The 16,111-nt window shown below is 43.2% G+C and overlaps 1 protein-coding gene across 1 annotated transcript in view; it reads left to right on the plus strand.

Annotated features, from left to right (window-relative positions):
* astn1 (astrotactin 1) overlaps positions 1 to 16,111 on the plus strand; it is a 1,772,582-nt gene that overhangs the window by 1,732,344 nt on the left and 24,127 nt on the right. Inside the window, exon 20 of the mRNA XM_055641960.1 lies at positions 7,068 to 7,203. Within this exon, the coding sequence (XP_055497935.1) occupies positions 7,068 to 7,203 (136 nt within the window). The remainder of the gene's footprint in view (positions 1 to 7,067; positions 7,204 to 16,111) is intronic.

Raw genomic sequence — 16,111 nt, forward strand, 5'->3', positions numbered from 1 at the left:
GTGCTGCAATATTGGCTCAATTTTATTTTCCCGCTGTGACACTGGCTGATCTGCTGGGCATTTCCTGCAGCTTTGATCTGAATTTTCCACCATTGATTGTTTGTTCTCTCTCTCTTTCTTTCTCTCCAACTGCCTTCATTAATCTGTCAACCAAAGGGTTCAGCAACAGCTTATCGCCATGGCAACCCTTGCATCAACTGAACAGAGACATTCCCTTTGAGCTCTCCATCCCTTCCTCTTGTTTGCTCCCCCCCCCCCCCCCCCCCCCCCCCCCCCCCCCCCCCCCCAGAAAGGGTCCTTGATCTGAAACATTAGCTCTGTTTCTCCATCTACAAATTCTACCTGATCCACTGAGTGCCACAGATTGATACATAGACGAGTACAGCACAGGAATAGGCCCTTCAGCCCATGCGGAACACAATGCCAGATTAAACTAGTCCTCATTCCCTTCACGTGATCCATATCCTGCCAATCCCTGCACGTCCATGTGCCCATCTAACAGCATCCTAAATGCCACCATTGAATCTGCCTCCAACAACATCCCTGGCAACCATTTCCAGCTATCCACCACCCTCTGTGCAAAAAAGAATACTTTCCTTATAGATCTCCTTTAAGTTGTGCCCCTCTCAACTTGTAGCTATGCCCTTTACTCTTTATTCTTTGCACCCTGGGAGAAAGGTTCTGACTGTTTACCTTCTCCATGCCTCTCAGAATTGTATATACTTGGAACAGGTCTCCCCTTAGCCTTAGACAGTCCAGAAGAACATTTCCAGCATTTTTTAAATTTAATTTATGATTTTTAGAATCTGCCGATTTTTAAAATTTTCAATGAAGAGTTATTTTCTACCTTGGAAGTAGACACAAGAAATAAGGTGATGACAACTTTATGATGCATTTCATGCATTTAGTATAGACTATAGCACCTTGCAACCAATGTTTAATGTTGTGCAACCTCTATTGCAATATAGTGATGAAGAAAGATAACATGAGTACTTCTTCTCAATAGGGCGTGCAATTATAATTCAAAGCACATAGTAGGATAATACTTTCACAATGAAGATTCAAAATAACTGATTAGTAGAATTGCACATTACAATGAAAAGTGATTTTGGAAGAACAGTTCCACTGGCAACAAAAAACTGGGGATATAAAATGCAACATCCCAGATTTAATCATGTTTTCGATTACTTTTCCAATCTTTAACAAATTCTAGTCAGGAGTGATTAAGAACTTATTAGATTTCTGCCATGCATGCTGATATGTGGATCAATAGGGCTTTATCCGTCTATGGTAGAAATAAAGAACTGCAGATGTTGATTAATAACAAAAGGGCATAAAGTGCTGAAGTAACTCAATAAGTCAGGCAGCATCTCTGGAGAACATGGATAGATGATGTTTGACTTCAAGACTTTTCTTCAGACTTCATTTTGGATCGAGATCCTTCTTCAGTCGGAAGAAGGGTCTCAACCCGAAACATCACCTTTCCATGTTCTCCAGGGCCGCTGCTTCACCTACTGAGTTACTCCAGCATTTTATGTTCCTTTTTCAAGTTAAGTCAACTTTATTTGTCACATACACATACAAGATGTACAGTGAAATGAAAGTGGCAACGCTTGTGGGATTGTGCAAAACAACAGAACAGAACAGAACCAGTATTTACATTAAAAAAAAGAAGACGCAACAGTATTTACACCCTGGTGAGATCAAAGTTTACAGTCCTAATGGGCGGTGGGAAGAAACTCTATCTCATCCTCTCTGTTTCCGCAGCGTGACAGCGCAGGCGTTTGCCTGACCATAGTAGCTGGAACAGTCCGTTGCTGGGGTGCTAGGGGTCCTTCATGATCCTGTTGGCTCTGGATCTGCACCTCCTGGTGTATAGGTCCTGCAAGGGGGCGAGTGTAGTTCCCGTGGTGCGTTCGGCCGAACGCAGTACTCTCTGCAGAGCCTTCCTGTCCTGGGCAGAGCTATTGCCAAACCAGATAGAGATGTTTCCGACCAGGATGCTTTCTACAGCACCAGAGTAGAAGGATTGAAGGATCCTCAGGGAGGCTCTGAGTTTCCTCAGCTGCCTGAGGTGGTAAAGGTGATGCCTTGTCTTTCTCACCAGTGCGGCTGTGTGTGTTGTCCATGTCAGATCCTCTGTGATGTGGACTCCAGGTATTTAAAGCTGCTCACCCCATCCACAGAAGTCCCATTTATCCCCAGTGGCGTGTACGTCCTTGGTTGTTGTGCCCTTCTAAAGTCCACAATCAGCTCCTTAGTAGAGATCAGGCCCACCACCACTGTGTCATCAGCAAACTTAATGATGGAGTTGGAGCTGAACCTGGCCACACAGTCATGTGTGTACAGGGAGTACAGTGGGGGCTGAGGACGCAACCCTGGGGCGATCCTGTGTTCAGGGTGAGGGGCTTGGAGGTATGTCTGTCCATCTTGACCACCTAGGGCCTGGCGGTCAGAAAGTCCAGGACCCAGGCACACAGGAGTGTTCAGTCCCAGTTCCAACAGCTTATCAGCATGTCTAGTGGGGGCTATGGTGTTGAAAGCTGAACTGGTCAATGAACAGCATCCTCACATAGCCCTCCAGCTGTTTGTTATGTGAAAGAGAGTGGTGTGCAAAATCGGGAGACCGCTTCATCCGTGGATCTGTTTGAACGGTATGCGAACTGCAGCGGATCCATGGTGCTAGGGAGAAAGGCGCAAATGATCAACCTCTCGAAGCATTTCATGACCACTGAGGTGAGGGTAGTCATTTAAGCAGGCTGGACAGGCATTCTTAGGCACTGGGACAATAGTGGATCTCTTGAAGCAGGCAAGGGCCATGGACTTGGCCAGGGAGAGGTTGAATATTATGGTGAACACTGGAGCTAGCTGATTAGCACAAGACTTTAGTACTCACCCAGATATACCATCTGGGCCTACAGCTTTCCTTGTGTTCACACGCATCAGAGCCCTCCTCACCTCGTGCTCGGACACTGAGAATGTGTGCACATCCCCAGTGGTGTGCCTCACTCCAGCCTCGCTAGCCAGCGCACCGACGATGTGCTGTTGCCCACCTCACGTCATGCATAGAAAGAGTTCAGGTCAACAGCTAAGGAGGGGCCGGCATTCCCGGTTGAGGGGGGAGGAGCTGCTCTGGTAATTTGTTAAAGTCCGTAGCCCCTGCCATAAGCGTCTGGTATCACGCTGTTCCACCTGCGACTCCATCCTGTCCCTGTACCTGCTTTTAGCATCCTTCACTGCCCTTTACAGTCTATAGGACTCTGCCTTGTAATTATCCATGTTGCCGGATGCCAGGCCAGAGTTATAAGCAGCAGTGCGAGCATTCAAAGCGACGGAAATGGATTTGTCAACCTAAGGTTTTTGGTTAGGAAAGTAACTAACCCTTACCGTGGGGACGTTGTTGTCGGCTAGTGTTGTTATGAAGTCCGTGACAACTTCCTCAAACTGACGTCTCTGGAACTTGATTGGAACATATTCCAGTCGACATCACTCAGTGCACCCTGTAACATGGCCTCTGAATGGTCAGACCATCGCTTTACATTCTTCGTCACTGCCACTTCCCGTACTATCCGTTGTTTATACTCCGGCAGCAGGAAAATGGCGGGCATGGTCAAATTTTCCAAAAGGAGGGAGAAAATTCTCTATATTATTGGATGCAGGTAAATGTGATAGGTTCAAGGAGACATGGAACAATGGTGTAGAGGCCAAAGACAACTGCGTGTGGATGATGAATATAAAACTAGAATAAATAAATATGTGTCTTTCAGTTTCTCCTTATTTCCACTAAATTTTACAAATCCTTCTATTTTCCGCATTCTTCTCTACAACTTAAAATGTGATTGAATTCCAACCGTTCCTAGTTTTCTTGAAAAGTCATTGACCTGGATAGTTAACTGCTTCCTTCTCTGCAGGTGCTGTCTGACCTATCGAGTATTTCCAGCTTTTATCTGTTTCTAATTCTTGATACAGAACTGCGGGATCTCGCTTGTAAATGGCAGCTTTAGTCAAATGTACTCAAATCACATGAGATTCAGAAGCCAGTGCTAAACAATTGTCAGCTGTCTCGAATTGACTTTGGTATAGAAAGTATTTAAGTAATGTAGTTAAATGTAGGCAAAGCCTGCTGTTACTAGCAATGTTACAAAATTTTGAGATTTAAAAAATCAAGTCTGCAATTTATCCCTTCAGATAAAGCATAACAATAAGTTTAATTTGACACCTAATTCACTTTCATATCTCAAGTAGTAAAACAGTTATGGCCATTTTCATACTCGGAAATTAGCATCTTGTTCCCTATTGATTTTCTATGGACATAACAAAAAAGCTGTGATCGAGGACAGTCAAAAGCCCATAACCTTCTTAAAAATTAAGAGAACTGAATGAAATTTTCAGTTATCATAGATTGAAGCATTCTGAAACAAATATAAAATAATCTTACTTGGATGACCTGAAATTAAAGCATATAATTAGTTAGTTACCCAATTGTAGCTAATTTCAAACTTCAATCACTAGATCTAAACATCTATCCATTTCTTAATAAATGATTAACATTTTTAAATAGCCCAAGTGTCCAAATAATATTCACAAATAATTCACAATAAAACATGATTTTTAAATCTCATTTACATCAATTTATAGGCCAAATGGAAGGAATTTAGTGTTCAATTGCTGTAAATTAAAGTCAATTTAAATCGGCTTTCTAGTGGGTTCCTGTGAACGCACTGGTTTAGAACGTTCACATTGCGCTGGATTTGTGCCCTCAAGTGCCCAGAAAAATACTGCGGGATATAAAGAGCCCAAAATGAACTCGCTATAGAAAACTTTATATACAGGGTTATATACAAGCCCCATTTAATGTAAAAACAAGGTACATACCTTTAATTGTTTGCTTTATAAAACCCTGGGGCTGCGAGAGGTTGCGAGTTTAGAGAGTGATTTTTAAACTACTATAATTATTTTACAAGGCTATAAAAACTAATAATACCTTTTGCGACGGGGTCTTTCAGCGATTTTCCGTTAATGATTTACTAGGCTGAACATTTTCGATTGCAACAGCCTAGTAAAAATCGCGTTTTAAACCCGCCCCCTCTAAACAGCGCCAAAATCGCGCACACGGCCTGGGGGCAGATGCTCAGCCATGATTCAGGTAGGTTTTGTAACATACCTACTGTTACTCCTGAAAATAATAATTTCTCTAAAAAAATATGGAAACAGAATTTTAGCTGATAATTTGCAGCTGCAGATGTTACTTGGGGCTAAAAGAACATCAAATGTCACAACCTTGGAATAATAATGTAACCCTGTATTGATTATTAATATTTCTATTGTTGTTTTATTGTTCCAAAGAAGAGAACTGAGACTGCAGCCAAATTCTTGTTCCTTGCTCATATCTGACGTAAATCAAACTAATCAACACAATGGTCCACTGTTGCATCAAAGAGAATAGACAGTATGTGAAGCATTATTGTTTTACATGGGGTCTTTGCATATTTTTCTCATTAATAGAAATGGAAACATTCAAGAACAGTAAATAACTTGCTCACTTTTGGATCAGGTGTTTTGGGCACAGGTGATTCTACAAAGTTCATGCCAATTGGTCATTGTCAGGTGATAACCCTATGTCTTCAGACAAGCCCACGAAGGTCTCATTCTGGAATGTAGGAAATTATACAAGTCTGGGTCAAATCTTAGGGCAGGATTGAGGCTTTCCACCAAAAAGACAAATTGATTGATGACACCTTGCGTTTCATCAGCTGCTACAGCTTTGCCGTTCCTGTACTGCAGCTTCCTCTAGCCCTCAACCACCTGGTCCATGCACAGGTTGTATTTTAAAGGCTAAGAGGAGAACTAAACGACTGTTCATCACAGTCTCTATTCTGTCAGTGGCGTGCATGGGAATTGGGATTTTTCCTTTTTTTGGAGGGATCCATTGAGCACACAAATTACACATAACTGGGGATTTGCAACACATTTCATTCTTATTGGGAACCCTGTGTATGTACTTGTCTCTTCACTCCCCATTACCGAACAAGCCCGGGAAGTAAACATGAGATCCCTATCAGTTGCTGCCTGACTCATTGAGGTACTAGAGCACATTGTGGTTTGCTCAAGATTCCTGCATCTGCAGTTTAGTTCAGTTTATTTTATAGTAGTTTGTTTTATTTTATTTCATTTTTAATTAGTTTAGTTGAGATATATCGTTGGAAACAGGCCCCTCACCTACCAAGTCCATACTGACCATCGATCACCGGCTCACTCGTTCTATCCTACACACTAGGAACAATTTACATGAGCCAATTCACCTATAAATCTGCATGTCTTTGGAGTGTGGGAGGAAACCAGAGCACCCAGAGAAAACCATGTGGTCACAAGGAGAAAGTACAACCTGCACCCTTAGTCAGGATCAAACCCAAGACTCTGGTCATGTAAGGCAGCAACTCTACCCCTGCACCACTGTGCTCCCCTTGGTCCTTGTGTCACTGCTTCACTGTGAAATCTTCCTCAAGGTATTACTACCTTGAAAAAGTTCTCCTCCTCTCTCCCTCTGACAAACAGTTCCGATATAAAAGGTCGCCTATCCACTCCTTTCCACAAATGCTGCCTGACCTGCTGAGTTACTCCAGCACTTTGTGTTTTGATCCCTATCATTTTGTGTTTTAGTCCTCTGCCATACCCCCTCTCTTGACTCTTTATTATTGGGCATTGTTACCATTAAGTTTAACCTTATCCTTAAAATGTTGCATTCAGCAATGAATTGCTTAACTATTTCTCCTACATTCTTACACACAGATATCTAAATGTATCATCAAACTGGTCAAGGTATCCCCCTACTATTTTGAAATGTGTTCCTGTTGAAGCTCGGATCATTAATATTCATAATCCTAATTCTTATCTTAGAGTGGAACAATTATTCTCATATAAAATTCAATGTGCGTGACCTCCTTCATGTTAATTTCTCAGTTTCAGTGACCATAATATTCAGCAGAAATGTTAACACGTTTGGCTTTTCAAACTCTGGGTTAATTACTTGACTAAAATTGTGTTTTTTTTAATCATTCACTCCACAGAATCGGTATTGAGTTTTGTCGATGACATTGCCTCTGGATCCAAGACCCCTTGTGTGATGTTGGGGAAAGTTCCCGACACAGTGTCAAGTTCCATATCATTAATAATCAGATGCCTTGAGCCGGATACTACATACATGTGAGTAGATTCTGACCACACTTGATTCTTTTGCACAATGGAACTGGGAACAACGAGGAAGTGGCAATAAGGTCTACAGTCAGAAAATTGAAGAGAACCACAATTGTGAAATGGGGCAGCACTGTGGCGCAGTTAGAGCTGCTGTCTTGCAGCACCAGAGACCCAGGTTCGATCCTGACCTCTGGTGCTGTCTGTGTGAATGTGTGATCAATGGTTGGCTCGATTGCATACTCTGTGGGCCATTGGGTCTATTTCCATGCTGTGTTTCTAAATTAAACTAAACTAAATGGGTTAGCATTTATACCTCTCACTTTTGGAACCAGAAGACATATGTTCATGGTCAAATGGTTAAAAGTCATCTGAATTCTCTTGCTTGTACTGGTTTTGTATTGAGTAAATTTGTAACTGTGCCCGGAATGCCCATAGGCAATGAAGCATAGCACAAGATGTTTTACCGAGTTAAATGTGAATCTCTCCAGTATATTAACCAAGAATACTGTATTTAGAAATATGTTTTTAAATCCAATGTCCCCCATGTTGACAAATAGAATATTTTCAAATAACAGCCTCATTTTGTAGTTTATTATTCTGAGGGCTTGAGCTAATTGAGAAGTTATCTTAGCCTAAATGGGTGGGGTTCATGCTGCAGAGTGCGAGAGAAATGCAGCACAGAAACACTTCTGTGTGTGATTCCCCTGGCAATAAATGATAACACCCCGGAGACACAAGAGACTGCAGATGCTGCAACCCTGAGAAAAATACAATGCTGGAGGAACTCAGCAGGTCAGGCAGCATTGCAGGAGGGTATGAAAAGTCGTTTTGGATCGGGACCTTTCTTCAGATATCCAAGCAATTATCTAAATTACTGGAAGTACATGTATTCTAATACTGTATTGTTGTGACATCTTAGGGACATATAGCCATTTGGCCCACTGAATCAATATTAACCATTACCCTCTTATTAACCATATAACCATATAACAATTACAGCATGGAAAAAGGCCATCTCGGCCCTACAAGTCCGTGCCGAACAACTTTTTTCCCTTAGTGCCACCTGCCTGCACTCATACCATAACGCTCCATTCCCTTCTCATCCATATGCCTATCCAATTTATTTTTAAATGATACCAACGAACCTGCCTCCACCACTTCCACTGGAAGCTCATTCCACACCGCTACCACTCTCTGAGTAAATTCAGATTCAGATTCAATTTTAATTGTCATTGTCAGTGTACAGTACAGAGACAACGAAATGCATTTAGCATCTCCCTGGAAGAGCGACATAGCACATGATTTGAATAAATAATAATAAGTGTCCGGGGGGGGGGGGTGGTGATTGGCAGTCACCGAGGTACGTTGTTGAGTAGAGTGACAGCCGCCGGGAAGAAGCTGTTCCTCGACCTGCTGGTTCGGCAACGGAGAGACCTGTAGTGCCTCCCGGATGGTAGGAGGGTAAACAGTCCATGGTTGGGGTGAGAGCAGTCCTTGGCGATGCTGAGCGCCCTCCGCAGACAACGCTTGCTTTGGACAGACTCAATGGAGGGGAGCGAGGAACAGGTGATGCGTTGGGCAATTTTCACCACCCTCTGCAATGCCTTCCGGTCGGAGACAGAGCAGTTGCCATCCCATACTGTGATGCAGTTGGTAAGGATGCTCTCGATGGTGCAGTGGTAGAAGTTCACCAAGATCTGAGGAGACAGATGGACCTTCTTCAGTCTCCTCAGGAAGAAGAGATGCTGATGAGCCTTCTCGATCTGAGTAGAGATATTGTGGGTCCAAGAGAGGTCATTGGAGATGTTGACTCCCAGGAACCTGAAGCTAGAAACACGTTCCACCTCCGTCCCGTTAATGTGGATGGGGGTGTGCGCGCCGCCTCTGGACTTCCTGCAGTCTACAATGAGCTCCTTGGTCTTCTTGGAGTTAAGGGCCAGGTTGTTGTCAGCGCACCATGCTGCTAAGTGCTGGACCTCCTCCCTGTAGGCCAACTCATCGTTGTTGCTGATGAGGCCAATCACCATTGTATCATCTGCATACTTGATGATGGTGCTAGTACCATGTACAGGTGTGCAGTCATAGGTGAAGAGGGAGTAGAGGATGGGGCTCAGCACACAGCCCTGTGGAACGCCGGTGTTCAGGGTGAGGGTTGAAGAGGTGTGCTTGTCTAACCTCACAGACTGGGGTCTGTTGGTTAGAAAGTCCAGTATCCAGTTGCAGAGGGAGGGGTCGATGCCCAGGTTACCGAATTTGGTGATCAGTTTTGATGGTATAATGGTGTTGAATGCTGAGCTGTAATCGATGAACAGCATTCTTACGTAAGTGTCTCTGTTGTCGAGGTGGGAGAGGGGGAGTGAAGTGCCGTTGAGATGGCATCCTCCGTACTCCTGTTCTTGCGGTAGGCAAACTGATAGGGATCCAGTGTGGTGGGTAGGCAGCTTTTGAGGTGTGCCAGGACCAGCCTCTGTTACCCCTACTAAAGAAGTTCCCCCTCATGTTATCCCTAAACTTCTGTCCCTTAATTCTGAAGTCATGTCCTCTTGTTTGAATCTTCCCTATTCTCAAAGGGAAAAGCTGGTCCACATCAACTCTGTCTATCCCTCTCATCATTTTAAAGACCTCTATCAAGTCCCCCCTTAACCTTCTGTGCTCCAGAGAATAAAGACCTAACTTATTCAACCTTTCTCTGTAACTTAGTTGTTGAAACCCAGGCAACATTCTAGTAAATCTCCTCTGTACTCTCTCTATTGTGTTGACATCCTTCCTATAATTGGGCGACCAAAATTGTACACCATACTCCAGATTTGGTCTCACCAATGTCTTGTACAATTATAACATTACATCCCAGCTTCTATACTCAATGCTCTGATTTATAAAGGCTAGCATACCAAAAGCTTTCTTTACCACCCTATCTATATGAGATTCCACCTTCAAGGAACTATGCACGGTTATTCCCAGATCCCTCTGTTCAACTGTATTCTTCAATTCCCTACCATTTACCATGTACGTCCTATTTTGATTTGTCCTGCCAAGGTGTAGCACCTCACATTTATCAGCATTAAACTCCATCTGCCATCTTTCAGCCCCTTCTTCCAAATGGCCTAAATCACTCTGTAGACTTTGGAAATCCACTTCATTATCCACAACACCCCCTTTCTTGGTATCATATGCATACTTACTAATCCAATTTACCACACCTTCATCCAGATCATTGATGTACATGACAAACAACAAAGGACCCAACACAGATCCCTGAGGCACCCCACTAGTCACCTGCCTCCAACCCAACAAACAACCATCCACCATTACCCTCTGGCTTCTCCCATTCAGCCACTGTTGAATCCATCTTGCTACTCCTGCATTTATACCCAACAGTTGAAACTTCTTAACCAACCTTCCATGAGGAACCTTGTCAAAGGCCTTACTAAAGTCCATATAGACAACATCCACTGCTTTACCCTCGTCAATTTCCCTAGTAACCTCTTCAAAAAATTCAAGAAGATTAGTCAAACATGACCTTCCAGGCACAAATCCATGCTGACTGTTCCTAATCAGACCCTGTTTATCCAGATGCTTATATATATTATCTCTAAGTATCTTTTCCATTAATTTGCCCACCACTGAAGTCAAACTAACGGGTCTATAATTGCTAGGTTTACTCTTAGAACCCTTTTTAAACAATGGAACAACATGCGCAGTACGCCAATCCTCGGGGACTATTCCCTTCTAATGACATTCTAATGACATTATTACTCACCCATTTACACTAATCTTTCAGAGATCACATTTTCTATTTTCCCCACATTCTCATCAACTCCCTGTAGATTCTACCAGTCACTACACACTTGGGCAAATCTACATATTAGGACATGAAGTGCTGGAGAAGCTGCCTGGCCTGCTGAGTTATTCCAGCATTTTGTACCCTTTGTGTATTAACCAGCATCTACAGTTTGTTGTTTGTACAAATGAGCATATTTTTGGAGTGTTGGCAGAAACCATTGCATTTGGGAATCCTATGTGGATAAACAGCATGGGCAATCAGGACTGAACCTTGACGATTGGTGCAATAAAGATGCTTCTCTACTAACTGCTGAGTCTTTTGGAAACTTGTGCCAGAGCACCAAGACCATCCAGGCTCTCACCTCCCAGCAGTCACTCAGCATTTACATGATATATATTAATTTTCCCACCACGGTAGACACTTTCACAATTTCCCACATTATTTTCAAGATACTAGATCTTCTGACCTGAATTGCAACAGTAGACTAAGTGGGACCCATAGGGTCCCACATCAGACGGGAGGGCTGGTTCCCCAATGCGATATTCCACCTCTCCACCAATTCCGATATTGGTGGCCAGTGGGGGGGGGAATGGTTTCTTGTGCTGGCAGCTCACTCACTCAAGATTCCATTTCAAGCAGGGTGCAAGGCCACCAAATTCAAGTGCAGTTTCATACCATTTCAAGCAGGGTGCAAGGCCACTAAAGACAGCGAGTCGTGACCTCTCCTTTCTCCATCTTGCAGAGACTGAGCCATGCCCACATTTCTGGGTTTTATAGTCCTTCGGGGGGAAGGACTTCGGGGGTAGTCCCACCAGAAAGGGCGTGGCCTTCATGGCGTGATTGACAGGAGAGAGAATCTCAACATTTTTTAAACACTAATAACTTTTATTTTTCATCGATGGGAATAATCCTCGGCACCTGATGAGTAGAGAGGGACTCTGAGTAAGATGGCCAAATATCACAGCCGTATGCGGTAGCGTTTTTTCTAAAATCAATATAAAGAGCAAAAAGGAAGTGGTCAAGATTAGACTTTTAACTCTATAGAAGGCAAGGCAACTTTAATTTGGCAAGGCAACTTTAATTAGGCAAGGCAAATTTAATTAGGCAAGGCAACTTTAATTAGGCAACACAGCTTTAGCATTTCCAAACCAAAGGCAACACAGCTTTAGCATTTCCAAACTAAAGGCAACACAGCTTTAGCATTTCCAAACTAAAGGCAACACAGCTTTAGCATTTCCAAACCAAAGGCAACACAACTTTAGCATTTCCAAACCAAAGGCAACACAGCTTTAGCATCTCCAAACTATATTTTCAAACCACATTTAGGGCACTGACACGTCAGTAAAACCACTCACAGTTTAGTAGACATGTGTTCAGTGTTATTCACAGCTCAGACTGAGAGACATGACCCTCTCGCTCCCCCATCTTGCAGAGACTGACTGAGGCACTCAACACTTCTGGGTTTTATAGTCCCTCCAGAAGGGGCATAGCGTTCAGGAGAGAGAATCTCAACATTTTTTAAACACTAATAACGCTTTTATTTTTCATCGATGGGAAAAAACCTCTTGTCCTGCACAGTGGAGGGGGACTCTGAGTGAGATGGCCAAAAATCACAGCCGTAAGTGGCAGCATTTTTTCTAAAATCAATATACAGAACAACAGGAAGTGGTCAAGATCAGACTTTTAGTAATATAGATATCAGCCTATTGAGTTTACAACCTATTGTCCACTCACGGAGGCATCCCATTCCCCACTAATATTCCAGACAACTGCTATTCTCTCCACATTGCAATGGTACTTCAGTGCAGCAGTGGACTTGCTGCCTTACAGCGCCAGGGTACCCGGGTACAATCCTGATTATGGGTACTGTCTGTACGGAGTTTACACATTCTCCCTGCAACCACGTGGGTTTTCCCCGGTTGCTCCGCTTTCTTACCACACTCCAAAGACATTCATGTTTGTAGGTTAATTGGCTTCAGTAAAATTGTAAATTGGCCCAGGTGTGTGTAGGGTTGTGCTAGTGTATGGGGTGATCGCTGGTTGGCGTGGATTCAATGAGATGAAAGGCCTGATTCCGCGCTGTATCACTAAAATCTAAATTCTACGCCCCCCCCCCCCACCAAATTCTACAACTTATCTCAGTATCAGGTGTAATTTACAGTGACCAGTTAACCTACCAATTACCTTTACAGACATTAATTTATCTCAGACAGTGAATTTTCCTTTGATTTTTTTTCTACTTCTCTGGGTGCATCTATTTTGGGTGTTCACCAAGATCCCCTCAAATTTCTACCACTGCAGCTGATCTGACTGATCACTTACCCCAAGCTGCCAGTTCACTCTGCTTTCATGTCCTCATGGATGCACATTTAAGTTTAAAATATGTGTCTTGGATTCATTACTCACATCTAATATATTATTTGGCAGATGTTTTGAAGCCAATGTGTTACGGTAATGGATCAAACATGATTGGCATTCAGCTGAGGTTACAACCCATCAGTTGTACTGTCTCTTTTGTTGCCTCCAGATTTGACCATTCCAAACCCTTTGTTAAACTTGCATTGATCCAAAACTCTGCTGCCCATGTCCTAACATACACCGTTGGTGTTTCAGAGGCTTTTAGATCAGCATCAGGACTTTCATTGAATGAAGAAATATGGATCCTGTGCAGGATACTGAGATTAATTTATCCTGGTATCACGTTCAGCATGTATGGGTTGAAGGGCCTGTTCCTGTGCTGTATTTTTCTATGTTCCATGTGTCCCATTAAGCCAGCACACCAGTGCCCATCGGCTCCTATTCCAAGGGCATCAATGTTATCCTTAAAATGCTGGTATTCAGTGTTCCCTTGCTATCTTTCAACATTTCATGAATGCTACAACCTTCTGAGAACACAAGCGACACAATGGCGTAGTGGTAGAGTTGCTGCCATACAGTGCCAGAGACTCGGATTCGATCCTGACAATGGGTGTTGCCTGTATGGGATTAATTTGTTCTCCCTGTGACTGCAGTGTTTTTTTCTGTGTGCTCCAGTTTCTTCCCACACTACAAAGATGTACAGGTTTGTAGGTTGATTGGCTACGGTACAAAAAATCATAAATTGTTCCTAGTGTTAGTGATAGATTTAGTATACGGGATGATAGCCTGTCGGCATGGACTCAGTGTGCCAAAAGGCCCGTGTCTAAAGTCTTAACACTATCTTCTTCAATTTCTTCCCTCTTCAGCATCCCTGATTTCTTTCACCCAATGTTCGTGCTTAAGCCCGAAACACTTAAAACCCTATTTTTTTGGTAATATCTGAAATATATTAACTTTTGGCATGTGTGTTAATTGTTAACATCAAACTCCAGTGAAGCTATGGTATATTGAGGATGTCATGTAAAAATACAGGTTATAACCATTGTATATTGAACCTGCATGATACCCTAGAGAATAGAAGGGTGGGTGGGCATTATGGTGGTGTGGTGAGAAGGGAGGTGTTGACTTTATTATTGGTTTTGTTAGTATTACATTCAAATTGGATCCAGGAGGTGTTTCAAGTAAGATCAAGTTAATTATTTCCATTAGTTTCCTCTATGTTATCCAGAGGTTGCATATTTCCTTCACTGCTCACCTTGTTTTAACAACATGTCTGGAATCAGAGATAAGCAAAATGTTCAGAAATTGTCAGAGCTAAGTTCAGAGTGTTTAATGTCACCAGACCTGAAAAGCTTTGAGCACACCTGCGGGAAGATTAAATCACATCAATCATCCACAGTGTAAACGAAGAAAAAGGCAATCAGAGATGAAGCAGTAAAGTCTGTTTGTGAGGGTCTCTAGAGGTTAGTAGTTTAGGACTGTTTATGGGTGTCAATTTGACCTGATAACAGCTGGGAAGAAACTGTACTCTGGAGGTGTTTTCAGAGTCTAGTTTTTATGAGTTTAGTTTAAATGTCACCAAGGTACAGTTTGAAAAGCTTTTCCGGGGGGGGGGGGGGGGGGGGGGGCATGCTAACCAGTCAGCGGAAGATTATACATGATCACATCGAACCATCCACAGTGTACAGATACATGATAAAGGCAATAACATGAATAATAATGCAAGATAACGCCAGTAAAGTCTGATTAAAGATAGACTGAGGGTCTCTAATGAGGTAGATAGTAGTTTAGGACTGTTCTCTGGGTTTCAATTTGACAGTTCAGTTGCCTGATAACAGCTGGGAAGAAAGCAGTCTGAATACTGGAGGTGTAAGGATGCAATGGTGCAGCGGTTTCACATTGAGGAGACAGATGGACCTTTTCAGTCTCCTCAGGAAGAAGAGACAGATGAGATCAGAGTAGAGGTATTGTGGGTCCAAGGAGGTCCTCGAGATGTTATGCTGGTGGCACTTGCCTGTGAGGGGGTGTGCAGCTTGTGGTTCCTGTCTAAATGGAGTCAATGGCAGGGCGGTTGTTGTCAGCGCACCATTGTGTGATGGTCCTGGGCTGTGTGATGAGGCCACAATTCTCTGCAATTTGATGGTGCATGTGTGTCCAGTCAAGGTGAAGAGGGAGTAGAGGAGGGGGCCAACACAGCCCTGTGGAACGCCGGTCCCAGTAAAAGAGGTGCTTTCTATGGCGCATCCAGTGTTGCAGAAGTTGGTAAACGTTTTTGATGGTATTGGGGACATGCCAAACAGCATTCCTAAGACTTCTAAGGAGGGCGGAGAGGAATTGGTGTGCTTTCTTGGCCATTGCTTCAATATGGGTGGTCTGGAGAAGTTGTTGGTGATATTTACTCTGGGGGAATTTGTGAACTTTCAACCATGATCAACTTTCGGTGCCATCGACACAATCGCCTGACCTGAAAGCGGTGTCCCGTGCTTTCAGCAGTTCGCTGTTCATCCATGGCTATACCTGTTTGCTTGATGGTGCTTCCCGTGAGAGTCATGCCACTGACAGTGACCAGAAAACTGTCCTTACAGCTTTGAGTTGCATGCTAAGGGGGATGGCCAGTCAACGTCTACTCTAGAAGGACTAATTACATGGCTACAAAGTCAACCGCAACAATATTACAGTTTGCTACACAGATACATGATAAAGGGAAGTAAACAGTGTTCTCTGGGCAGTGCAAGATAAAGCTCAAGGTAGCTGAGCAGTGACTCAATGGTGGAG

This window comes from Leucoraja erinacea, chromosome 10 (assembly GCF_028641065.1).
Source record: "Leucoraja erinacea ecotype New England chromosome 10, Leri_hhj_1, whole genome shotgun sequence".
Taxonomy (NCBI): domain Eukaryota; kingdom Metazoa; phylum Chordata; class Chondrichthyes; order Rajiformes; family Rajidae; genus Leucoraja; species Leucoraja erinaceus.